This window comes from Heterobasidion irregulare (assembly GCF_000320585.1).
Source record: "Heterobasidion irregulare TC 32-1 unplaced genomic scaffold scaffold_05, whole genome shotgun sequence".
Classification (NCBI taxonomy): Eukaryota; Fungi; Basidiomycota; class Agaricomycetes; order Russulales; family Bondarzewiaceae; genus Heterobasidion; species Heterobasidion irregulare.
In genome coordinates, this window is record NW_009258201.1 from 2,243,374 (window position 1) to 2,268,317 (window position 24,944).

Here is a 24,944-nt window from a genome sequence, read left to right on the forward strand (position 1 = left end):
GCATGAGAAATACTTTCCTAAATTCAGACTCTTTCCATTTAGAAGAATCTAGAGGATGAGTGTGATGAAGAGATGAGACCTGGATATCAGACTAATAGGTGTTAAACTTGGTGTTTTCAGAGCTTCTTTACTGATGCAGGTTCAGACGTTTTCTGACCAGATTAGACTTAGAACTAACTCAGCGTCCCATTTGGACTAACACAGCTTTAGACTTATCAGAAGATACTTGGTGCTAACTTCAGAGACTTCAGTGATTAGTGAAGACCACCTTATAAAGTAAAGATCAGTTTACAGGGCAAGAGCAACTTTAACAACAGGGGCAACAAACTGCATATATTTCAGGGCACATGCACTCCTTTTTTATGTGTTTCTGGAGAGGCTGTGCATGAGACCTGGATTTGGGTATTTACAGATGTATCTAGGTGCTAAAGATTCTAGAATGAAGTGTCTGGTCTAAACTAGAATAGAGTAGGCTTTCCTAGATTCCTCTAGAGCATGGCCTGGAATTATTCTAGATTCTCTATTAGTCACCTAAGCAGCTCTAGGTTCTCTAGCCTCTCAATTCCTCATTAGCTCACTAAGCCATTATAAAGCCTCTCAGTACATTAGAAAGCACATAATGTCCATGCAATTCTATGAGAGTCTGGATCAGTTTGGCTCTACTTTGGTCCCTTCTAGGCTTTGTCTGGTCTATTAAAATAGCACCAAGGCAGCTTTGCTAATAAATATAGATACTTTAAATCCCTGATAAGTCAAGATATAATGAAAGACAGCTGCATATATTCACAAATATAGATCAAAATGTCCATCCACATCCTAAGCATGAAACTGGAGCCAAGTAAGAGTGTGATACTTGAAATATAAAGACTGTATGAATTTTATGGAAAGAAATAAACAAGAAACACTGGACTAAAGGAGTAAGAACTTAATGAATCATGAATGGGTAAAGCGCTCATAGCCTAGCAAATCGACAAAAGATCATACCTCCCACTCCTGCTAATGCTTGCCTTGCAATCTCTAAGACATTGCCATCAGATGTGGGAACACATTTGTGGTCAGAGCTAAAGAGAGCTCGAATGTACTGACCAAACGTGTAATATATTGCATAGCCAAGTGGGGAAGGGGAGTTAACACGGAAAGTAGATGTCACCACTATGAACTGCTATTTGTTGCCTGCTCTACCAAAGACAGCAATACAATCATCTCGCCAGACCATTTTAGAAAGAACAATAGTCGTAAACTTGTAGTCACCATCTGGCTTTCTTTTGATCACATTTACTGAAACCCCATCTTCCAACCAAATCCCCTCTTTCCTAGGAAGGACACAGACTTTCATTGATACTCCTCCGGCCGAAACTGGTGGCAGTCAAATTCCATCTTTGGTGGGAGGGATTAATATTATAGATGGCTTATTCAAAGGTGATGGAGCTAGAAGAGTATTGGAGGTGACATTGATGTGGTATGTGGGTTTGTAGGGGATGGTTATAAAAGAGCTAGATGATGGGAAGACAGAGGACACATTAAGCAAGTCAGGTTGTGGACCCAATGGGACAATTAGTGGATGGAAGTCCAGTGGTGGCTGTCGAAGCTTTGTGTGGCAATGAAGATGGAACAATGATCAAGGGAATGTGCCCCAGAGTAATAAGCATGCAGAGGTGTCATTGGACATGATGTAAGGGAGTAATGTGTAGATGTGATTACCGGTAGTTCTTGAATCACCTTGTTCCTCAATTTCCCATTCTTCCCTAATGTTCCTTGCATTGGCCTAGACTTGCATAGTTATTTCTTTCTATGGAATATTCTTGGAAATTATCCTGCCAAGGCACAAACTTGTTTGCATTGTGACAGTGCTCAAACATGTCCTTGGCTGCTTCAATAGTGTTGACAACAAGGATAAGGTGACCAAGCGTGTGGACAGATACTATGTTGGCTGTGCACAGACAAGGATAAGATACAGTGTCAGCAACATCCAGATCAAAGGAAAGGCAGATGCTAGCTTTTATACTCACAAGCCCATGCAGCATATGTCTCTCATGGTCTGCGGGATGGAATGGAATGGATATTTCTGAGAAAAGGCAGGGGATGTGGACCAGGTGGGATGAAGAGGCAAGAGTTGTGAAAGATGTATAAGTATACACAGAGACAGACGAGTGTTGCAAAGAGAATTAGATTCTCAATTATCTCCAGCATGTTTCTTGCAGGAGAGGCTCGAAGGGACTATACAATGTCAAAGTCGGATGTCCACAAGTTAGTAGACAATGAGAGATAGCTGACAATGAGAGGGCTGTGTAACAAGGCTCTTTGTAGGTTTAAGTATGCCTTCTCCCCCACGTGAGTGTTCTATTGGAGCTAAGGTTCCACGTCAATTTGGGATCCATATATATCACTCACTCTGTAAGTCCATTAACACATCATAAATGTTGCCTCAGAGAGCCACATATACGTCTTCCATTTGAAGGAAGATGACACTGTGCTATATTTGCAGTTCTAGTACCCTGATGAGTATAGCCTCGATAAGCAGGAGAAAGAAGGTTGAGTGGATGATACAACGTACTGAAACCAGAACACTTGAAAAAAGTAATCACCCTATGCACAGTGAAAGGCGAATCCGACAGGTGCGCCAACTAAAGCTGTCAGTAATTTGAAGTAGGTTAGCATGAGAAAATGTGACAAATTTGCCGCCTCATGCCCGAGCGATATCATTGGACACCATGCTCAGTGATTACAGCTGGTGTCAAAACTGTAGACATGGTTTTGAGTTTCTTCTGCTCAGAAACCTTGTTGACCTTTGGAAGAGGACAAACAAGTGTAAATGACTGCATAGGCCTATTAGCACTTGAGCGCAATGCGGGCACTGTGGCAATTCCAATTGACACCAGCCATAGCTGTCAGTTGTGGGTGCCGGGAAGTAATTCATTTATAGAAAATTTGACTCATCTACAAACAAACTTTGATAGGTCTCGTCATTATCTTTTTCTGCACGTTGTGAACTGTCAAACTGAATCAAAAAGAGCAAGGTACTGATGAGATAGGAACGAAGAGCACTTGCCTGATGAAGCTCAATGGGGTATAAACCATCTCATGGACTGGGTCACCTGTCTCTGTCTGGACGTCATAACACCGAAGATGGTAAGTAGTGGAATGTCGAAAGTGGGTTTATCAAAGAAGCCGTTGGTTGTGACTCTGTCGACGATCTACTCTATATTTTGTCCACCTGTCCCATGAACAGGTAATTGTCTTGTACGATCTTGTATCCGTAGGCCAGAGACATGACGGTGGACATGCAGTCAAATTGTAGGGATAAAATGAGTCAACTCTTTGTGTTTGATGGTGACGAAGTTCCTCTCCGAGTGTGCATACAAGGCACGAAATCGTATAGGCGCTCACGAAGCCTCTAGAGAAACTTGTAAGCCTGCTCTTGATCTGAAAGTTTGATCAATAACTTGCCTCAGGACTGCTTGTATACCATCAACTCAACATTGAGCATATTGAGGTCAATACTGCTGCCAGGAGAAGATGACAGTTAGAGATCCAGAAAAGCAACTGGACACAATTCCCACTTACAGCTCGAACATGGCATCTCTGGGAGATCGGATCGAGATCTGCATTTTTCTTCTCAATTCAATCTTTGCGACTTGAGAAGGATTTATGAAAATGAAATCGCCCGAGGACGCGAACGTACATACATTGTACCACAGATCAATGCCCATGTAAGCGTGTGGTGAAGACTCATACCATCGAGCCGTATCATTTGTCCAAGGAACGGTCGTGAAAAAACACCTCAGGGGGATTCGAACATGTCGCCGATAAATTACAAAGACTGAGCGCTTAAGCGCTTAAGTCTTGATGGAGATGGAAAATCGCTAGGGTCGTATTATTTATGGAGCGGAAAGAACCACGAATGAATGGTCCACAGATTCCAGTGCGTTCACAGATATGTCAAGACAGGGATAGGAGGTTTTGAGACCGTCTTGAGGTAGGTTGTACACGGGTCGAGTATTTGAGTCAAAAGGTGACCTTGATATATCCTCATAGGCACTTGGCCTAGCTCTAGTCGTATATGGTATGATATCATCATCAATAGGCTTAAGTCCAGAGGTGCCGATTGAAATAACTTACTAGTGTTTTAATAATGGGAGCGAACTGTAGGATATCGGGCTTGCATTTATTCGGCCGTACCTCGAGATGGGCGACTTTCAGTGCCGAACGACGTCGTCACGCCGCGAAATCAGGTGTGCGGTGAAACACCGAGATTACGAGCATTGCATGGCCCTGCAATCATATTATACATAGACAGAGATGTTTGGACTGACGCTTGGTCAGTTTATTCCGAAAGCCTGACCGCCGAAAGAACGCGTATGCAGAACTAAACACTGCCGCTGACATGAGGCAATGCTGGGCGCTTAGCTTATCCACCATAAAAACTGGACAATTCTGCTTCCTGTGCTCCATCTTGCATTGCCTATTGTCAGCGTCTTCTCACATCGAAATGTCAACCACCAACCTTTCTCTTGTCTACGGTGTACTCCTCTACGAGGGCATGTCTATTCTAGACATCTATACCCTCCTCGAATTTCTCAACGTTATCTCCCTCGACCTCCCCCTCAAGATCCATCTCATCAGCGCGGAGGCCTCCAATGTGGTGTCTACGAAAGTCGGCCAGAATTATATCACGAAGATAAAGCCCGCCTTTTTGGGCGGCGAGCAAAGGATGGTGGCCGATTTTTCCCTCGACAATGCTCCCGATGTGGATGTCATTGTTGTTCCGGGAGGGACGGCCTCAGAGGAAGTGATATTGGACGGAAGAGTGACAGATTTCTTGAAGACACGATACCCTGTAAGTTGCTTCTTGACTTCGGATAGCTACAGAATCTGAGCGACTTTATTCCTTGTCCTTGCAGACCTTGAAGTACCTGATTGGAATATGCACCGGTGGTGCTATTATTGCAGCCTCAGGACTACTCGACAATAAGCGGGCTGCAGGGAGTAAGTCCTTCTGGTCTTGGGTGAGTTATTGCTCTCATAATGTTGGAGGACGGCTTGTGACTGACCTATTTGAAATAGGTGTCTTCTCAAGGAACCAACGTGTCCTGGATACCAAAAGCCCGCTTCATGAACGACGGAAACATTTGGACGAGCAGCGGTCTCACTGCCGGCTTAGACCTTAGTTACGCGTTCCTTAAGGAAGTGTACGGGGAAGAGGTCGCGGAGAAGGCAGCGTTGGTGCTGGAGTACATTCCGTCGGAAGATCCTCTGACGGACCCGTTCGCTGCAAAGTACGGTCTGGTTTGAGCGTGCATGACCGCGCATGGATGTGTAGATAACCAGGAATAGGGACTGTCACTGATCAATGGGACGCACCTAATTTTCACATGCCTTGACATTACTCGCACCTGCGATGGGCGATGAATTGACACCAGATGCACACCCAAAAATTAAATCGGGAGTCCTGGAACTGTCTATCTGACAACGAGAAGGCGATTATCTTGTACACACGGTGGGGAGCATGCCTCCGATCGTCCACACATTTTCCACATTTTGTCTTCCCTTGTCCGTTGCTTCAACCTTTCGCGCCCCCATTCCTCTTTTCCCATCCATCGCGGTCCAGATACCAATCCACTACTGGATCGCTCTGCCGCTTAGTGCTGTCATTGTCTTTGCAATGGCCGACATCTTCGAGAGCAATGTACGCTCTCATAACGCGCCAGTATATCTCCTTCACGACGAACTGGAAACACTCCTGCGCAAGCTCGCTGCACCTCGCCTTCAGCGTCAAACGAGCGTAATTTGAACAGCAAACGGATAAACGTACGGACCTTGTCTGGAAGAGTGAGTAAAAACCCGCATGTTCGTGAGTATATTGTGATTGGCGAGCTGGCGTCCAGTCAAATATTACAGACGCTGGCATATTGGTCCCTTCCGAGAAGGGAGAAGATTGAGACCACGAAACACGAATTTTGCCCAGGACCGTTCGTTTCTGCGCCGCGCTTCTCCAATCGCCATCGACTCCTGTCTCCAGTGTTTATGAACGAGCGTTTGACATTGAACTAAGAATAGGGTTGGATAATTGAAGCCAGAGGTTACTTGTCGGTTCAAAAAGTAGTGGAGGGAAGTGGAACTGCATCGGCACCGACCGGCCCGCGAGGCTTCGAAGTCAACGACTTGCCGTTAACCGCGATGTTCTCTTCTTTCAAGAGGTCGATTGTGAGTGCACATCGTCAACAGTGTCAACTTTCAAGGGCTGCTCATGCATTATGATTTCTGACAGCCTCAGATATCCATCTTGTGAGTCCCGAACGTTGTCCACAGGGAACTCTTCCATAGCAGTGTACTTATTGCTTCACAGTCATAACCCTTCCTCTCCTCCGTCCAACAGAGCCTTAGCAATCTTACAATCCGCTCTCTCTTCTCCGTATCCTCCTGGAAAATCTTCTGCACCACCGCTGCGGTTCAATCTCGAAGTGATCGAGAACACACCGCCAACCGCCGACCAAGTGAAGACCATCCTCTCCTACCTGCCTTCGGTCGGCGACTCTTCTGATCCTCACCACATCGCGAGGCTGCTCTCGTCGCACCCGTCTACTCCAGCACTCCCTGATCGCCCACATAACGCCGAAGCCCTCGTCCGTCTCGCGAGTCACAACCCTAATGCCATCCAGTGGCCGATTGTCGTAGACTGGGATGGCGGACGGGCAAGTGTCGGGAACGTTGAGGGCGTGAGCGCTATTCTGGAGGCTCTGAGGCAGAAGAGAGACGGGGAGGTGAAAGATGCAGAGGAATATAAACCAAAGGGGTGGTTCTCGTAGTAAGGTCAGAATTTTCATCTCTGTAGTATTTTTGAGCACGTAGGACGGATTTCCATAACCTTCATGATGTCGTCTGTGTCGTACCATCTGTCACCTTCAATGTATACTATACACGCAGCTGTGGATATATGGATCTTGGTCAAACAATTGCGGGGTCAGCCGTATCCCCTTTACGTCGTTTACCATCTTGCCATGATACTCCATGCCAGCACCGTCCTTGCTCGCTCTCCGACCGCACTTCTGTCTCACCTCTTCGAAGTTCCGAAAGCTTTCTTGAAACATCCTCTTCTCTTCACACTTTCATCCAATACACCCACCTCGTCCCTGGAATCACTCATCTCGGCGCTGACTAGTCTTTCTTCTCATGAAAACATAGGATGCATCTCCGCACCGCTCCCAATATCGCCGCCTTTGACAGGGGACTATATCGCATGTTCGCTCGCTTTTTTCGACAAGGAGACATGTGTGCCGTTCAGGAGCGATATCCCAGGACGCGCAGATACGCAGGTAGGAAGATGGCACGCGATGCGGAAGAAAGGCGATAGTCGTCCGATCGACTTTAGAGGTCTGGAAGACAAGGTGAACTGGGAGGATGTTTGGAGTCGGAGCGTGCAGAGCGATGACCTCCCCCTGGAACTTAAGGCTATTAGGTGCAAAGTTCGTCTGCTCGTTCGCGCTCGCACCGCTCACAGCCCCCGCTCATAGTCCCAGCGATGTACATACTGTGATTACATTGACAGATAACCATCCAGAAGGGCTCAACAATGCGTTGAGCGCGTTTACAAATGCCACGAAAGTCAGTTAGGATGAGTGTGCTGGTCTCTGCAACATACCCTGTGGAATAACATGTCTGTGTTTGTGATCACAAGGTAGGCCTGATCACCACCTCGACGCCTTTCGTTACGGGAAGGCCATTTACTCTTCTCCACGATCAATTGGTGTACTCCTCTGGCGCGGTGGGGCTGGCGCTCACATCGCCTATCAAACCCACAGTCGTCAGCGCCTTTCCGGGCTTAAAAGCTATCACCCCTGTGTTGACAGTCACTAGGTATGCAGTCTTTTTATCTGTAAGCTCGTTGGCGATAAAAGGATTGTCAGATCAGAAGGAAATTTGGTCCACGAATTGGACTGCGGCAATCCTTCACAGCTGTTGCTCACTGCTATACAAAAGAGTGGAATAGATAGCGAAGCAGCGAAGATTGATGACTTCTGTCTCAGCGTCATCCGCGAAGACCAAGTGAGATAATATTTATATTGTGTCGGGAGATGTACCTTACAAGTGTATCGTAGCCGACCCAGGTCTACAGGATCATGTCAGGAGACCCAAAACGTGGCACGATGTCCCTTGAATCTGACGCAGCCCCAGTTGAGGGTACTTCGGTGCGGGTAAGTCGCCTCCAGAGCTAGATCCCACATATCTCAATCCCATCTTCTCAAAAGCTTTGCCACCGTTCTCTGGGCGCCTCCACCAAGCTGCCGAGATCCCTATTAGAAGGGAACCCTCGGCGTCAAACGCTTACGTTCCTGACTTCACTAAGCGATGTGGCTCCGGACCGATTGACGCAGACAAAAGGACAAGGAAATATCCAGGTATTCGAGAATACGTTCTTAGCATCGAGCGAAAACGGGTTTATTTTGAATCGGATGGACGAGAGATCGACATGGAGATGCACGGTGGGGGGCGGTCTGGCTACCCTGACTTGGTGATGGACGATGACGAAGCACAGCTGAATGTAAGTATTGAATCGGTGCATCGATGTCTCGGATAGCCCATCGAACCCTATCCAGCTATATCAGGTTCTTTAGTCCGATGGTATTTCTTTGTGGCCCAGCTCTCCAAGGTGTATTCGGTTCGAAACATCCGGCCTAGGTTCTAATTCTGTCTGTTGGGCGCATTCGCACCTGCGTGCATGAGTCAAGAAGCTGATCTGCGCTGTGGTGGCGAGGCTGCGCAGGTGTTGGGAAACGGGTGTTGTGCCACGTAAATCGAGGGACGAGGCTGTTAATGTTAGGTGATTGGCTCAAGAGATAAATCAGGACGTTGTTTATTGTGGGGAAATGAACGGCGGACGGAACGGCGAGCGTGCTCGGAAAGGCGGGCTGAGTGACGATGGCGTAACATAAGCAGGCGCGGTGGCGTTGAGTCGCCATTCACTCCTTGTACAACGACCCCCACCATCCATCCCACAGCCCTCATCTTTCCTTCCCCCATCTCTTTCTTGCTCGTACCAGCGAGGCCGTCGGGCTCCTCCACGAGCTTTATAATACTTCCTCTGTCTATTAGTACCGCCTTTCTCCTCACATCCGCCTCCTCACTGCGCAGGGTCGCACCCACCTCGTATCTCCCCAGCTTGCTAGAGAATGGGCCAACGCACCTCACGACTGTCGCCACCAGCTCCCGCACCACCCACAAATATCCCAATATCGCAGTCAACTGATAGTCGGTCCGATGGCGACGCTATGTCTGGTTCCGACCGGCATCCCCGTTCTTCCCTCGACCCCCAAATGTCTGCTGATGCCTCCGACTCTTCGAAGCGCTCAAAGCGCAAGAGCATTCTGGGATCCATCACAGGAAAGTCCAGGTCGTTGTCCGGCTCCGTGCGCAACCGGATAGACACTCTCACATCAAATATCACCGACCGTGGTAATCGTCCTTCGGCGGGGCGACGAGGATTGCGAATATCGAAGCGATGGAGTAGAGCGCCGACGGAGACACACGAGGGGCCGGTGGGGTCACTAAATGAATTCGGGCAGCGAGATGTTGAGGGAGCTTCTGGGAGTGCGTTGACTGGCAAGGGTGCAGAAAGGACGAGCGAGCCGCCGGCGGTTGAGCCGACGCCTTCCTCTGAGCCAGGTGGATGCTCCTACATCGACGACTCTGCAGCTCCCCACGATGAACCACCGACGGCCCGCATCGTCTCCCCGCAGCAAGCAGAGCTCGCACAATCGGAGGCCGACTCTGGAAGTGATGCACAGTCAGAGCAATCAACCGATGAGGAAGACTTCCACCCGTTCTCGATAGACGAGCCGCCTCAGCCACCGGTCGAGACTCCACTCACAGGACCGCAGCTTGTTCCTTCTGGTGAAGGACTTATGCGAGGCCCTGGACGCCACTTCCCGCCCGCTGGCACCCTGGTCGTCGTGCAGGGCGTCGTACACACAAGCGACGTCGCTGCGGCCAACCAGCCCTCCGCTCCTCATGCTAGGCGCTCGTCGTCAGTTCCCGCATTAGGCAGGAACGTCGGACGCAGCAGGCTGTCCTCTTTGATCTCCCGACCAATTCGCTCGCGCCCAACGTCCTACATCTCTCCAGACACTCAATCGCATTCTGAGGCCTCTGAACGAGGAAACAGTGAATCTGACTCCCCTCAAAACGAGTCTAGTGCCACGAGCGAGGACGTTCACGCAGCGTCCTCGCCTATGGGGGACAACCCTTCGGCGCGGACTTCCGCTGAACCGCAGGCGCCACCCCGACCTGCCCCTCTTTCGTCTACCAGTATCGATGTCCTTGGCACCCTACTCAGGTATATTTACTTTAGTCTAATTAAGCCGTTGGATAACAATCTAATAATGCATCCTTGCAGTGTTGCAACAGCAGCAACAGCAGCTTCCTTGGTCACAGGATCCTCGGATCCCCTTTTCTCATCTGGGCTAGCCCTTCCTGGCGCGACCAATCTACAGCCCTCAAATTCCACAGCTCCAGAATCTGATCTGGCTGCCAATCGACCCACTTCCCCTACGCCCACCGCGGGCCTAGGGTCCTTCGGCAGCATCGGAGCACAGCCTCCATCTGGCAGAGAAAGAATGCGTGGCGCCTGGGATAGCCTGCGGGATCGAATTGGTCTCCTCACTGGGCGGAACATTCCTAGCAGTGGCTCTGCGAATTCTCCCGCAGACAGTGCAGCGGATCCTAGGGCACAGCTGTTGGCGGAAGTAGCGAGGGCGTTCAACTTGGGCATGAGGCTCGATCACAACAATGCAGATGGTTCAAATGCAAATCAGGAAGCGGGCAGCCAATCGCCCTCTACCGACGATACTTTACCTCCAGAAGATAGTTTTGAGCGATTCCTCATGGATCTGCAAGTTGACCTCAGGCGGACGTTATCTGAGGATGTCGTCCAGGATGAGGCCGAGGCACCGTCCCAAACATCTGATCCTGCTACTGCTTCTCAATCGCCTGCTGACGAAGAACGTTCCGACTTGTTGCCTTGGCCTACGGCGTCCAATAATCTCGCTGAAGAAAACACAGCACAGCCCCAACATGCAGCAGACCCCACAGGTGAAGGTAACCAGCGTCCCAGCGCAGATGATGCAGAAGTCGATGATCCAACAGCGCGCGAGGATTCATCGGACTCGGATTCTGATGATGAGGACAGGGCAATCGCGTCTTTGGCCGACCACGAACCTCAGCCCGGTGCGCCGAGCGCGGCTCCTCAGCCTCCCCCTCAGGTTCCCCACTCTCGGACTGCTTCTGGGTCGGAGCGTCGTCCGGGTGGTGGCATAAATTGGTGGAGGTTGTATCGCTTCCCGCCTCAGCACGCGCCCAATGCCCAGGGGCACGGACTGCTACCGCCGTCATCTGCTGCACTTGACTCGGACAGCGTGCCTTCGGGGATGCCGACACCCTCTGGTACGGACACTCCTGCCAGTGCAAGCGGCGACGCGCCTCCTGCAGGTGAAAACATGATCGTCCCCGTTATTCTCGTCGGATTGCAGTCGGTCATTGGTCGTAGTACGCCCGAACAGAACGCTTATCTGCACGGAGACGCGCCCGATGGCGATAGCGCCGGTGACGACGGTGGTGTTGATTCGGAGTACGGGGACGACGAGCGGAGCGTGGGTGGCGCGCCGAGAGGACGCCCGTGGCGTTCGCGGGCGGCAGATGCGTTCCGAGGGCTGCGGCCCGGGAGGCGGGGGGAGGCAGCGAACGGACCACAGGCTGGCGAAACTGGCTCGACGACATTCTTCATCTACGTCATCGGTGGTATGTGCTCTCCCTCGTCACGATGTCTCAAAATGAAACTAAGCGTATGCAGGCTATTACCCGCCAAATCATCACTTGGTGACGGGCAACGACCCGCTCGACTCTTTCGAGGCGCTGTGGGAGCTCGCCGAGATGTTGGGCCAGGTCAAGCCACCGACTGCGACAAGGGAGGACATCGCGAAGTCTGGCCTCGAGGTCATCCGTCCGTCAGACTTGGAGCAGTACGAGAACGATGGACGCGTTTCGTCGAATTGTGTTGAGCGGGTAAGTCCCACTTCGTTCTATGACTCTGCGGTATCATTGAGTGCTCACCTCGTGTATGCATGCGCAGTGTCTGATCTGTCTGGAGGAGTATGCGCCTGAAGAGGATCTCCGACTCATGACATGTCGACACTTATTCCACAAGACTTGTGTGGATCGATGGCTCCAGACTGGGCGGAATAACTGCCCCGCATGTCGTTCGCAAGTGCGTTCACTCAATTCAATCTTGTGGAGGCCCATACAGTGCTGATATCCTGATCTAGGGCGTCTCCACCGGACCTGGGGCAACTGAAACACCCACAACAGGGTGATGAAATATAAATACTGTACTTTCTCTATTTCATTGCTTTCCTCGGACTATTTCTTTCAGGAGTCTCATTCTGCTGTGGCGTCATCGCATCTCCCTTGCTCGTCTCTCCTTCCTTTGTTCTTATACTTTCCCGTCCAATCCCGCTCGACACCCAATTTGTGTATCTTCATCGCATTCTCACGCACGCTTTCTGCATTACCCAAATGCGCATAACCAGAAGACGAAGAAGTACATCATCATAAATCGCCACGTTCCCTTTACGTGTAGTAGTTTTCTCTTTCTCCTCTCTTGAAGTCGACGTCGACGATCCGCCTCGAAGCAGGCTTATGAGTTATACATTGCTGTTGGTCTGCAAGTCTTTATAACCGTCGTGCGCACCGTATAACGGACTCGACTCTTCTGTCTCTTGGTTTGTGAATCTCTTCGACAATCATGAATGTCAACCCGTGCCGGGTTAACGTCCGGAGTCTGCGATCGCTCTCGAACTTGAGTACTTAGGTGTTAGGCTCTGTGACCTGTCTGGAAATAATAGCATCGATCAAAGACGAGTACATTCCGCCCCTCGTGCGCTGAGATATAAACGGGCATTGGCGTTTTGTGCCTGTAAGTGAGGAGGTTCCGTTTATTGACGATCGCTCGTCATCGTCGAACCGTCGCCTGGCTAGGACCCTATGATTTGATTATGAAAGGCTGAGTACAATTATTGAGTGAGATGAGTGAATGTGAAAGAGAATATGAGCGTACAACCGATCTCACGAGTATATCCCTTGCTATGATTTGTGTATGGAATACGAAAACATGACCGCACTGACCGCCCAGTGCAGTGCGAGACATCAGATATATACAACTGACAATATGATCCCAGGGCTACAATACACTTGCATAAGGCGAAGGAGGCTACGCAGAAGCAGTGAACCCGGCTTCCTTGAGCTTCGCTACCAGCTGGTCCACATTGTCCACCTGCGAGACAGAGGATCAGTTTCTTCGCCTCGAACGCAACAGACGTGCACAGCAGATACGGACCTTGCCTCCGCCGACGCGTTTTGGTGGTTCTGCCACCTTGAGCGTCTCAAGGATCGGTGTGAGGTCTACACCGAGATCCGCAGGCGTCAGTTTCTCGATGGGTTTCTTCTTGGCCTTCATGATGTTGGGTAGGGACGCGTAGCGTGGTTCTAGATGGTTTGTCAGCCATCTTGATCGTAAAGAGGTAGATAGTCATGGCTGTTCAGATGGAGCGTACCGTTCAGCCTAGAGATCGTTCTTTGTTAACATCTAACTGGAGGTGAAAGTCAGAAATGGCACCTACCGCAAATCCGTCGTGATCACGGCCGGCAGCCGACACTTCAGCTCCTCCGCACCTCCGTCGATTTCTGTCCTCACCGAGACCGTCTTGCCCTTAACGTCGATATCCACTTTGCTCGCGCACGTCGCCTGCCCCACACCCATCAACGCCGCCAGCATCTGTCCGGTCTGCCCGAGGTCATCGTCAATAGCCTGCTTCCCCAGGATTACCAGGTCCACCTCCCGCCCGGCCTCCTTCTCGCGCTGCAGAAGGGCGCGCAGCGCGCGCGCGATGCCCAGCGGCTCGGGCGCAGGTGCAGAGTCGGGGATTTCGATGTGCACGCCCGAGTCGGCGCCCATGGCGAGCGCGGTGCGGAGCGTCTCGGCGGACTTTGGTGGGCCGATGGTGACGACCTTTATTGATTTGATCTCTTCCTTGAGGCGTTCGCGGAGGCGGACGGCCTCTTCGACGGCTGGAGGGAAGCTTCAGCATCCGGAACGCTCTCGCATAGCGATTGTGGAGGTGTGAAGATGGGAGAAACGGATTGTCAACGTACCGATTTCATCAAATGGGTTCTGCGGGAAATTACTGGCGTGAGGAGGATACATGAGGACTAGGCAAAGCTGCTCACCATGGAGTGCTTCACATTCGTGTCAATGCCTGTCTGCTGGGGGTTGACGCGAATTTTGACAGCGTAGTCGACGCATCTAGATTGGTGAAGCTTCTCCATGAGCACTCAGGCCATAATAACACTGCCTAACTGCTCTCACCGCTTCACAGGAACGAGGATGTTGAGCAGCCGCGTAGCAGTAGGTCTCATGGTTGCAAAGCGTTCAGATTAAATTTTCCGGTTATGGTGAAGTTTATCAAAGAACCGGTGAATGCCAATAGCGATGAACAGATGAAAGGAAAGACAGAAGAAAGTGCAGTCGGTAAATATTATTGCGTCCAGTGCAGTGGGGAATCGGGATCCGGACGGCAGATGCCGAGGACCCGACGAGCTGTCACATGATTGCCAATGAGCGTGCATTATTAGCAGGCATTACTGTAGCCCGATAAACGTTGGGCATTGTGAGAATACGGCCTTAAATGGGGGGAAGGGTAAAGTGCCAGACGCCACGTCGAGGGGAGAGACGAGGAGGATACTATTCGAATATGATATTTTCAAAGGACTTACATCAACAATACATGTGCAGTCAAGGTTATTGCCATACAATGTTCGTGGCTCAACTAAGCACTGTAGAAATAATGCGCGAGAAGGCGTTGCTCGCTTGAGGCTACGCCCATCGCCCCCAATGACTGTCATCTGACCATCGACACTCACGACGTCCACGCATAAAGATGTGTGCACGTGCCGGCCTGTGGACGGCGAGTTGAAACGGCGCCCGAAATCGTCGGCAGGATCCACCACCGAGAACGCCCGAATTCCTCATCCTCAACTTTTCCATAGCCTTGATGGTTTCTCGTGTCCTTTCCGCCTCGCTCGGGCGCGCTCTTCGCGGTGCGGCGCGTCGTCCAGTGAGTGATACAATACCACCTGTAACTCCAAATTTGAAACCTAACGGTCCTCAGGCACCCATACGGTCGTTGGCGACAGCTGTCTCATCACAGAGCCCGTTCACTGAGGTCACCACCCTTTCTAATGGTCTCACCGTCGCCACGGAATCGCATCCTCATGCACAGACAGCGACCGTTGGTGTGTGGATAGACGCTGGCTCACGCGCCGAGACCGACGCTACGAACGGGACTGCTCACTTCCTCGAGCACATGGCTTTCAAGGGCACCAACCGTCGCACCCAACACGCCCTCGAGCTTGAAGTCGAGAACATCGGTGCCCACCTGAACGCCTACACCTCTCGCGAGCAGACCGTCTACTATGCGAAGAGCTTCCGCAAGGACGTTCCCCAGGCCGTCGATATCATTTCAGACATTCTTCAGAACTCCAAGCTGGAGAGCAGTGCGGTCGAGCGGGAGCGGGATGTCATCATCCGAGAGCAGCAGGAAGTTGACAAGCAACACGAGGAAGTCGTCTTCGATCACTTGCACTCGGTCGCTTTCCAAGGTACGTCACGCATCTTGCCGCTGTTCAGCTGGGCGAAAGAGCCGGGAATCCCCTTATTCCCATATATGACGCCGCAAGACATTACACCATGTCTTCAGTACGAGGCTTGTTAGCTATTTCGTGTGGGGGGTGTGTCATTATCGCTCGTGGTTCAATCGACCATGCTGAACAGTCGTGCAGCTGTGATCCCTCAGAGCCAGATTCCTGACTTTACAATGCAGGTCAAGCCCTAGGTCGCACTATTCTTGGCCCGAAAAAGAACATCCTGTCCATTCAGCGGGATGACCTTGCGTCTTATATCAAGACGAATTACACTGCTGACCGGATGGTTCTTGTTGGAGCTGGCGGTGTCGACCACGCCGAGCTTGTCAAGGCTGCGGAGAAATCTTTCTCAACGCTCCCCGTGTCGCCAAATCCTATCCCGCTCGGCCGGTTAGCGCACCCGAGGACCAACTTCGTCGGTTCTGAAGTCCGTGTTCGTGACGATGATATCCCGACGGCGCACATTGCCATCGCGGTCGAAGGTGTCGGCTGGTCATCGCCTGACTATTACCCTATGCTCGTGATGCAGTCCATCTTTGGTAACTGGGACCGCGCTCTCGGTTCCGCGTCGCTGCTTTCTTCGCGCCTTTCGAGCATCATCTCCCAGAACAACCTCGCAAACAGCTTCATGTCCTTCTCGACATCGTATTCCGACACTGGCCTTTGGGGCATCTACCTTGTATCGGAGAACTTGATGAACCTCGACGACCTCATGCACTTCACATTGAGGGAGTGGACGCGGATGAGCATTGGTCCAACTTCTGCGGAGGTTGAGCGGGCAAAGAGCCAGTTGAAGGCCGGCTTGCTCCTTAGCCTTGACGGGACGACCGCGATTGCGGAGGACATCGGGAGGCAGATTGTGACGAGCGGGCGGAGGATGACGCCGAAGCAGATCGAGAGCGCCGTGGATGCGGTGACTGTCGATGAGATCAAGCGCGTCGCCCAGAAGTACATCTGGGACAAGGATGTAAGTCGTGTTGTCACAATCAGTCAAGCAAAGTGCTGACTTTGTCATCTTCTAGTTCTCCATGGCTGCGCTCGGCTCCATCGAGGGTCTTCTCGACTACAACCGTATCCGCTCGGACATGTCTTCCTTGATCTACTAAGGCATCAATCATGTGCGCCCTACATTACCCCGGATTCCTGTACTCTGTAGGTTGACACTGCGTTTTGTTTATTAGCTGGTCGTGCGAGTAGTGGTCCGGTCACTGCACGCATGCGCTTCCTTCGTAGAAGTAGATGCATGGGCGCCGACATTTACATCTCCGCGCCTTTTGTTAATCGTGTAGATACCGGAATCCAAAATCACCTTGTTAATTCCCCTTATTGCTCGGTGCTGGGTGCGCATTGGTACCGGCGAGTGCGGGTAAAATTTTCGGTTTGGAAGGTTCCAAGAGACTGACAATCAAATCGGATGCTCTTCTCTTTTTTCGCGTCGAGCTGCTGGCTCATGTTGTCCTAGAAGATTCGGTGTTGCAGGTGAGAGGGTTGTTTTGGGACTTTCCCGGGTCCTTGATATTTAAGCTGAGCACGATCGACAGTGCCACAACGGCTGTGACAGGGCATGGAAGCTTCGAGGATCAAAGTCCGCCAACTCAGTTGCATACCGGATCAAATATGGAGAGCAACATCGATGTCAATGATCAGCCAAACGAGGGCAAGCTCCAGATTTCGCCTTTCGGACGGGTTTAAGAACACCGACAAAAATTGAATCCGTTTTAGGTGCTAAACTCAAGGAAGATAATTTAATGGGTTGGTCTTGGTGACTTTACAAATGAGTGCGACGCTGCTCTGGGCTTTGCTCATGGAAGACGTCGGGTTCAAACATGTAGAGGTTTGCTGTATTTTTGTGTTTCAGCGGAATGGCGAACCCGAGTAGAATGAGGCAGACTTTTTTCTCTTTCTTTCCGGACGTAGTTCTCACGGGAACTCGGCTTGTCTGAGTATCGGTGGTTCAGAAGCTGTCGGGGCAAGGTTCGGATATATGTGGTGCTGCTCCTCTTGTGCGTCATAATCATTCTTGCGTGTCCCTCATGACTGACCATGAATGTAAGACTGCTTAATGCGTCGACGCATCAGAACAAGCACTAGGCGTTAATGAGGGTCCGGGGGCAAAGACTAATAAACTTTGAACGGTCAATCGCGTGCTCAGGGACGTGGTCAATACCCCCTTCGGTTTTCAGCCATAGGCTTCGAACTTACATACAGGAAGCCCAGCATGCGCAGAGCTAATTTCAAGAGTGCTCCAGCTAGTGACACAACGCCTAACTTCTCACCTTGAGCTTCAAGTACCCGTGCCCCAATGTATTGCTCAATCAACATCTATTTCTGAAATGGAGCTCACAGTCGATTATTCAATCGTGGGAGTGGGAAGGGACGTTAATACGTCCATGCACCTTCTCGGGAGTGGCAACGTCTGGATCTTCCCCATGGTTCACCTGTGGGGAACGCCTTTCCGCGATGAATTCTTCGAGCCACAACCGCTGTGGTCAAGCGGAATACTGCGAAGCTCCGCTGCTCTTATCCTGCCGTAACATCGAGCGTCCGTGATTCTGGACGCCTCTTGTTTGCAAATGACAAGACGCACTGGGCCCGGGGTTTCTGGTCTTTTCGCTTCACATGCGGAACTCCCGTTGCGGAGCGAGCGATACTGGCCTTCTTAAAGTGAACGCGAAGGGCAGAACGGCTCCCTCACCTCTCTTGAGCGACACAAGCGCTGCCATGTCGTCCATCAATCTAGAGTTTCTCGACTTTGTCGCGTTGATCACTTTTCTGGTTTTCGCCAAGGCGTACTGGACCAAGCATCGGAAACCATATGGCCTTCCTTATCCCCCTGGGCCGATGCCTCTTCCCCTCGTCGGGAACATCTTTGACATATTGAACAAGAACACTTGGAAGACATATGCGAAGTGGGGGAAGGAATACGGTATAGTCATCTTCGCACTAGTTTTCTGCATACAACTATGTAAATGCTCACGGAAAACCCGCAGGCAATGTCGTGTCTTTCAGCGTGCTTGGCCAAAGGCTGGTGATCATCAACTCTTACAAAGCCGCCAAAGACCTCTTCGATAAGCGCGGCGAGATATACTCGGACCGACCGGTAGTCCCGGTGTTTAAGATGTGAATATTCGCCGTCTATGCAGGAAAATGAGATGCTGATCCTCTGATGTCGGTGTCCAAGAATGGGTGTCGATTGGTGGAACACCGTTTTCACATCTTACTCCCACGAGTGGCGCGCGCAGCGCAGGGTGTCTGATCACAGCCTGCGCCCAAGCGCTGCATTGCTATATCGGCCGATGCAGAGGCGTTACACGCACGACTTTCTCAAAAAGCTGCTCCACCGCCCGGAAGCGCTCGACAAACATATCACACAGTGAGCAACGACCATCTTCCCCTTCCCTCACATCCCCCACATCTCAAAGCTGACGTGAAACGGGAAAGCCTCACAGGAGCCATCGTCATTAACCTCGCATATGGCTACGAGATCGCCGAATCGAACGACCGGTTCGTGTCTCTCGCAGAAGAGATCTCGCACAGGTCATCGGCGGTATTCCTTCCTGGCGCTACGCTGGTAAACGCCTTACCAATATGTGAGCGTCTGCTGCCTTGCTCGCCTCTGGCCACTTCCACAGCTGACTGGCCTCCCGTAAAACAGTGAGACACTTGCCCGCATGGGTGCCGGGCATGCGTTTCAAAGGCATGGCGTCGGAAACCGCACGGATCGCTCGGGATATGGTCAACGCGCCGTACGAATACGTGAAGGAAGCGATGGTGCGCCCCCTTGCGAAAATTCCAGGTATCGAAGAGCTTGCGTATGACGCGCGACCAAACGCCACAGCGAGACGGGACCGCCCGCCCTTCGCTCACGCGCGACAACCTAAATGCATGCCAAGGCATCGCGCCGACTGAGCAAGAAGAGTTTACGATCAAATCGGTCGCCGCGACTCTGTACACCGGTCAGTGCTCGAACATGCATGCATCACAACGCCGACGTCTCGCCTCCATTCTGATCTTACCTCCGCAGCCGGCGCGGACACGGTGAGCGCGCCTGGTGTCCCCTCCCTTTTTTCAGTAGCTCAGCCTGTTTCGCGAACAGTCCAAGGCAGCTCTGGGCAGCGCTTTTCTCGCGCTCGTGCTAAACCCCGCCGTGCAAAAGCGTGCGCAGGCCGAAATTGACGTCGTTGTCGGGCGGGGACGGCTGCCAGATTTTGGTGACTATGAGAATCTGCCTTACGTCAACGCGGTCTGCATGGAAGTGAAACGCTGGCATCCGGTGGTTCCATTAGGTATGTACAGCGGCTTTCGTGGGTGATGCGTGTATTAGAACACATGTGCATCTAGGGGTGTCACACGTGATTAGGGAGGACGATGTTTACGAGGGCTATTACATTCCGAAGGGTGTGTACCGTTTTGCCCCTCTTTCTAGAAATTATAAGTTGACTTGACGACACCGCGTAGGCACCAACATCTTCGCAAATCTCTGGTGCGCGGTCTAGATGTTGGACGCTTCCCACATCTGTTTCATGACAACATGTTCACAGGGCTATATTGCAAGATCCTGAGACATATCCAGACCCAGATGCATTTAAGCCCGAACGTTTTTTGACATCGGACGGCAAGATAAAGGAAGATCCATTACTGTCTTCTGTTTTTGGATTTGGGAGAAGGTGGGCAAAAAAACACGACAGCACTCAGTAAGCTGACCCCACGAGCAGGATATGTCCCGGCCGGCATTTGGCTGATGCTACACTCTGGATCGTCATCGCGTCTGTCCTGTCGGTCTTCACTGTGGACCACGCCAAAGACGCCGATGGAAACATAATTCCTGTTGAGCGCGCCTATACTGATGCAGCGATCAGGTGAGGGCCATGTTTGTTCACTTCTGAGGTACCTACTCATGGGAGACCCACAGTCATTCGTGCCCATATACATGTTCTATCGTGCCAAGGGATCAGACGGCGGAAGGACTGATCAAAGGCATGCCATAGCGAGCGGTGACTATGGTCGCAGCGTCGCCCGGGGCGCTCAGATGTCGCTTGCAGTGCTTCTAGAAGCTTGATGTATGATACGGAGCGAAGTGCCGAAATTTGCATGTCATGCATAGTTCTGAGAGACTTGAAGAGACATCAGAAAGTGGGATATACACGTCTGCTCGCAGTAGTGGATGGTCATGGCACGGGAGGGACGGGATAACGGAGATATGAAAGCAGGAGGGACGGTGCCCGATTTGGCGTGCCTGATGCGGACGAAATAGATATTTGACTAGATTTGAGCCGATCCGGGGGAATGAAGCATGCTCGGTAGCGATAGAGAGGGTCTAGCGCGGGGTCTATTAGCGCTGAGATGCACACAATTGTATATATAGCGTGTGTCGACATCGGCGGCGTCGTTTATGCTCGGGCTCTCGTCGCATCCTTCATCCCCATCAACACCTCCGACGCATATCCACTGCGATGTTCTCCTCCCTCCTCGATCAGATCGTCCTCGCCCCCGCAAACGCCCTCTGGATCGCCCAGGGCCTCCCCCCAGATTCCATAGCTCATCTTCATCTATCCAAATCACCCGATCCTTCCGTCGACTCGCATTTCAAACTCGGATTTGCTGCACAGGTCCGCACCTCTTTCGCTTTTCGCGCACACAGACAGAACGACGCATCCGCTATCGATAGACCGCCATAGGCGTCTCTGCTCTCGCCGCCGCCCACTTCCACAAGCTGCGCACCGGAGAGGAACAGGATGTATCCGTGGAGGCCCGACATGCCGTGATTGAGTTCAGTAAGCACCCGGCTAGCAGCCTTCATCAGTTCGTTTGGTCCTGAACTGACGCTCTTTTCCTGCTGCGTGCAGACAGTGAAAAGTACTATACCGTTGACGATCAGATACCCAAAAGCGTCTTGTTCGATGAACTCTCCGATTTCTTCAAGACAAAGGACGGTTATGTGCGCTTGCACGCGAACTTCCCGCAGTGAGTCCCCCATTATCCCTAACCCTAGAGCGTGCAAGTGCTCGCGATATTCCCCAGAATGTTCCGTCGCATGCCGGATCTGCACGGCTGTAAGGCCACGCTGCTGTGAAGTAATACGTCCTTCTATGACATCATCGCCCTACTAGCTCGATCGTGCTCAATGCTTCAGTAATGATTCCCGTGTCGGCTTTATTCATTTTATTTCACATCGTTTCTCAGGCCTCGTTCGTTAACGCGTTACCTCCATGCTATCTTTTCCAAGGCCAATGTCACTGACTCCATTTACGACAGTCACAAGCAGGGCCTGGTCGATATTCTTAAATGCGCGCCTACAAAGGCCGCCGTAGCGGCCGCCCTCGCCTCCTGGTCTTCCATCGACTTCGAAGCAGAGGTGATGAAGCGTAACCTGTGCGCCGTCGCCGTTCGGTCCTTCGAAGAAGCAGACCGACACCCGCATGCGCGCCAGACGGTCAACAACGAGTCAGTTTACGTCCGCAAGATCGGCGACGCGCCAAGGCGCATCCTCTCAGGAACAGAATTTGCGAGAGCTTTGGATGGGATACGGGTGTTGGATCTAACGAGGGTGTTGGCGGGTCCTGTATGTGGGCGAACACTTGCTGGTACGTGATTCTCCTTTTGCGTGCTCTGCACTGAGTTTGATCGCGCTGCTTTTGTTCGGTATGCAGCGCACGGCGCAGATACTCTGCTTGTTACTTCCCCAAATCTCCCTAGTCTACCATTGCTGGATATGGACACATCCCGCGGCAAGCGGACAACACAGCTGGATCTGCGTGACCCGAAGGACAAGGAAACATTGCAAAGCCTGGTCAAAGATGCGGATGTATTCCTGCAGGCATATAGACCTGGGGGCCTCCAGGGCCTTGGATTTGGGCCTGAAGAGGTCGCGAAGGCGCGTCCAGGGATTGTATATGGGACGCTGAGCGCATACGGATTCTCGGGGGCCTTGAAAGACGCGAAGGGTGTACGTCCCCTCCTGCCTCAACGCCTTTCCCATTGTTCTCGATTGGAACGTTGGTGGGTTATCACTGACAATAATCACAGTTCGACTCGTTGCTACAGGCGATAGGCGGCATGAATGTTGCAGAGGCACAAGCATATAAAGACTATGTCCTTGCTAACGGTGGGAATGTCAATGATTTCCCGCCTCATCGTTCGTTGCCGATGCAAGCGCTTGATCACGCCACCGGCTACCTGTTGGCGTTCGGCATCATCAGCGCGCTATGCAGAACCATCACCGTGGGTCTACCATCATCTCATCACCCTCGATAGACGACCCGCTGACCATTATGATAACGCACAACAGGAAGGCGGCTCTTACGAGGTGCACGTCTCCCTCGGAGCGACGCTGCATTGGGTCCGTTCGCTTGGGTACCTCAGCCCAGAAGAGGCATATAAAAACGGCGAGCCCCTCCCGCCGCGCGGGGTCCCGCTCGATACCGAGGTCGCCGGTTTCAGCACGAAGATCGAGCAGGCAGTTCCGGATGCGGGCGTGCAGTCAGGCCCTGTGTACCACAACATCACAGCGATACGCCACGCTGCGGTCATGTCAAAGACGAAGGTGTGTATCGGCGAGGCACCAATGCGGCTCGACGCCCATCTCCCTGTGTGGCTGAAGAGGCCATGAGATTGCGAGCGCACGTCCGTGCGGGTAGTGCTCAGGGACTTTTGGAACTAGAGACGAGGGCGACAACAGCCATTCGGGCACGTGCGCGCGACCGGGATGAAGGGACGCTCATCCGCACCGTGTATCAAATCTATACCCCACCGCAGGCCTGTATAGATACTGACTTCAAGATGCTGCATCTCATGTATATTATCTCATGAAAACAACGAGCGTGCGCGACGACCAGTTATTTGTCTCTGCTTAGTCTCAAGGGTCGTGGCGTCGAAGGGGGCATAGTCTCGTCTTCGGGGTCAGTACGGCATGTGCGACACACGCTCCCATGTCTCACGGGACCGCGAAGACGTAAAGGGAGAAGCGGAAGGACAGGAACGATAGGCCCTCCGCAAACGCACCCGGCGCAGTGCCCCCCTTGTTGACTTGACAAAAGGGGATGTACACAACGATATCTACATCCGCCATCCTCAACCCCGCCCACGCCCCCGACATAACACCGCCTCAAGGCCTGAGAGGGCGCAAGATGCTCATCGCGTTCACCCCCTTGAACCTAATAAGAACAGAGCTCGCGTAGCCTTTCAGGGGCTGAGCTCATTGAACCACATATGTTTCGAAACTTACGCCCAGCAGCGCACGGTGGTGATGATTATCGGAGCCTCGGCATGACGTTGAGGAGAGTCGCTAGAGAGCCTTGTCCCAGCTTGTCCCACGCGCTTTGCAATTCAGACGTTCTTGGAAAATGCCAAAAGATCCTTCGTCAGCTTCCGTCCTAGCCTGTCCCGTGCAGATGAGCACGATGATCGGCCCGACAGCGATTTGTCTTCTCCCACAACGTGGTGGAGGGCTGTTCGAGGTGGCTGGGGCGGGTCCCGTTATGTATAAACAGCGGAACCTCTTGACGTTTCAAAAAGATACGGCGTCGGGTATAGGATGTTTGTTGTGCGTCGCGTGCATGCGGCGTTACTGCGAGGCGTTGGAGGTGCAGGGTAGCCGCTGCTGTGGGTCTCATACCTGGCGTTCATGCACTGGGTCCGTAGGGGTGTCCGGGAGAACGGCGAGTGAGGGGCTGGTCCTAGATGTAAAACCAGTCGCTGGGCCGCTGAACGCAACGACAGGCTGAGCCCATAGCGCTCCATAGCGCCGGCTGGGACCGCCAGCCCCGGTCAAGCCTGAGGTTCGACATGTCGAGATCAACGCTCGCCAACGGATGCCACGAACGCTGTTTTAGCTTTCCGTCGACGATGCCAATCAATCAGCGTCGAACGGGAGCAGATATGGCGAGACCTTCCCACGACGCGCTCCTTTCGCGTCCCGTGACAGGAACGCGTCGTTTGGCGGAGTTTCAAAAAGTCGAACCACATCACGGGACCACGCGACAGCTCTCGTCTTGTCTTGCCTTGTCATCCTCTCGTCAGGCCTCGGTGTCACCTTGCGTTACCTTGTCCCTCTCCCCATCCTCTTTGTCATGACGTCCATCGGTGCGGTGACTCGTCAGATTGCTGCTCTCGAGATATCCTCGAAACAAAACACCACGACTACAACCACCACTGCGGTTGCGAAAGCGAAGCCAGCGCACCAGAAGCAGCCTAGCCAA

General features: G+C 52.1%; 7 protein-coding genes across 7 annotated transcripts; 6 read left to right on the forward strand and 1 right to left on the reverse strand.

Moving 5' to 3' along the window:
* The first annotated feature begins 4,464 nt into the window (after positions 1–4,464).
* HETIRDRAFT_61380 (cysteine peptidase C56) lies at positions 4,465–5,380 on the forward strand. The gene is made up of 3 exons (XM_009547579.1): positions 4,465–4,837; positions 4,902–5,006; positions 5,065–5,380. The coding sequence occupies exons 1-3, from the start codon at positions 4,490–4,492 to the stop codon at positions 5,290–5,292; spliced, it is 681 nt and encodes a 226-aa protein (XP_009545874.1). The 5' UTR covers positions 4,465–4,489; the 3' UTR covers positions 5,293–5,380.
* A 964-nt stretch (positions 5,381–6,344) lies between these two features.
* HETIRDRAFT_243525 (uncharacterized protein) lies at positions 6,345–6,806 on the forward strand (the record flags this gene model as incomplete). Its single annotated transcript, XM_009548370.2, has 1 exon — positions 6,345–6,806. A coding segment is annotated over one exon (462 nt), but the record flags the coding sequence as incomplete, so codon positions are not given.
* A 3,836-nt stretch (positions 6,807–10,642) lies between these two features.
* On the forward strand, positions 10,643–12,722 carry HETIRDRAFT_440169 (uncharacterized protein). Its single transcript, XM_009548371.1, has 4 exons — positions 10,643–11,790; positions 11,843–12,054; positions 12,122–12,256; positions 12,315–12,722. Exons 1-4 carry the CDS (start codon positions 10,764–10,766, stop codon positions 12,360–12,362), a joined length of 1,422 nt encoding a protein of 473 aa, XP_009546666.1. The 5' UTR covers positions 10,643–10,763; the 3' UTR covers positions 12,363–12,722.
* Positions 12,723–13,258: 536 nt separating this feature from the next.
* On the reverse strand, positions 13,259–14,536 carry HETIRDRAFT_150398 (uncharacterized protein; the record flags this gene model as incomplete). Its single annotated transcript, XM_009548372.1, has 7 exons — positions 14,414–14,536; positions 14,275–14,350; positions 14,200–14,218; positions 13,668–14,115; positions 13,602–13,609; positions 13,385–13,533; positions 13,259–13,321 (listed from the first exon to the last, which is right to left on the reverse strand). The coding sequence occupies exons 1-7, from the start codon at positions 14,461–14,463 to the stop codon at positions 13,259–13,261; spliced, it is 813 nt and encodes a 270-aa protein (XP_009546667.1). The 5' UTR covers positions 14,464–14,536.
* A 555-nt stretch (positions 14,537–15,091) lies between these two features.
* HETIRDRAFT_146190 (putative metallo peptidase M16) lies at positions 15,092–17,073 on the forward strand. Its single transcript, XM_009548373.1, has 5 exons — positions 15,092–15,161; positions 15,216–15,705; positions 15,927–16,714; positions 16,770–16,865; positions 16,929–17,073. Exons 1-4 carry the CDS (start codon positions 15,099–15,101, stop codon positions 16,851–16,853), a joined length of 1,425 nt encoding a protein of 474 aa, XP_009546668.1. The 5' UTR covers positions 15,092–15,098; the 3' UTR covers positions 16,854–16,865; positions 16,929–17,073.
* A 1,395-nt stretch (positions 17,074–18,468) lies between these two features.
* On the forward strand, positions 18,469–20,610 carry cyp38 (cytochrome P450 monooxygenase 38; the record flags this gene model as incomplete). Its single annotated transcript, XM_009548374.1, has 12 exons — positions 18,469–18,673; positions 18,738–18,867; positions 18,929–19,120; positions 19,189–19,337; positions 19,403–19,518; positions 19,586–19,703; positions 19,772–19,785; positions 19,844–20,033; positions 20,089–20,145; positions 20,206–20,230; positions 20,289–20,414; positions 20,463–20,610. 12 exons carry the CDS (start codon positions 18,469–18,471, stop codon positions 20,608–20,610), a joined length of 1,470 nt encoding a protein of 489 aa, XP_009546669.1.
* A 1,261-nt stretch (positions 20,611–21,871) lies between these two features.
* HETIRDRAFT_418066 (uncharacterized protein) lies at positions 21,872–23,356 on the forward strand (the record flags this gene model as incomplete). The annotated part of the gene is made up of 5 exons (XM_009548375.1): positions 21,872–21,879; positions 21,931–22,331; positions 22,398–22,693; positions 22,774–22,968; positions 23,036–23,356. The coding sequence occupies 5 exons, from the start codon at positions 21,872–21,874 to the stop codon at positions 23,354–23,356; spliced, it is 1,221 nt and encodes a 406-aa protein (XP_009546670.1).
* Between the last annotated feature and the right edge of the window lie 1,588 nt (positions 23,357–24,944).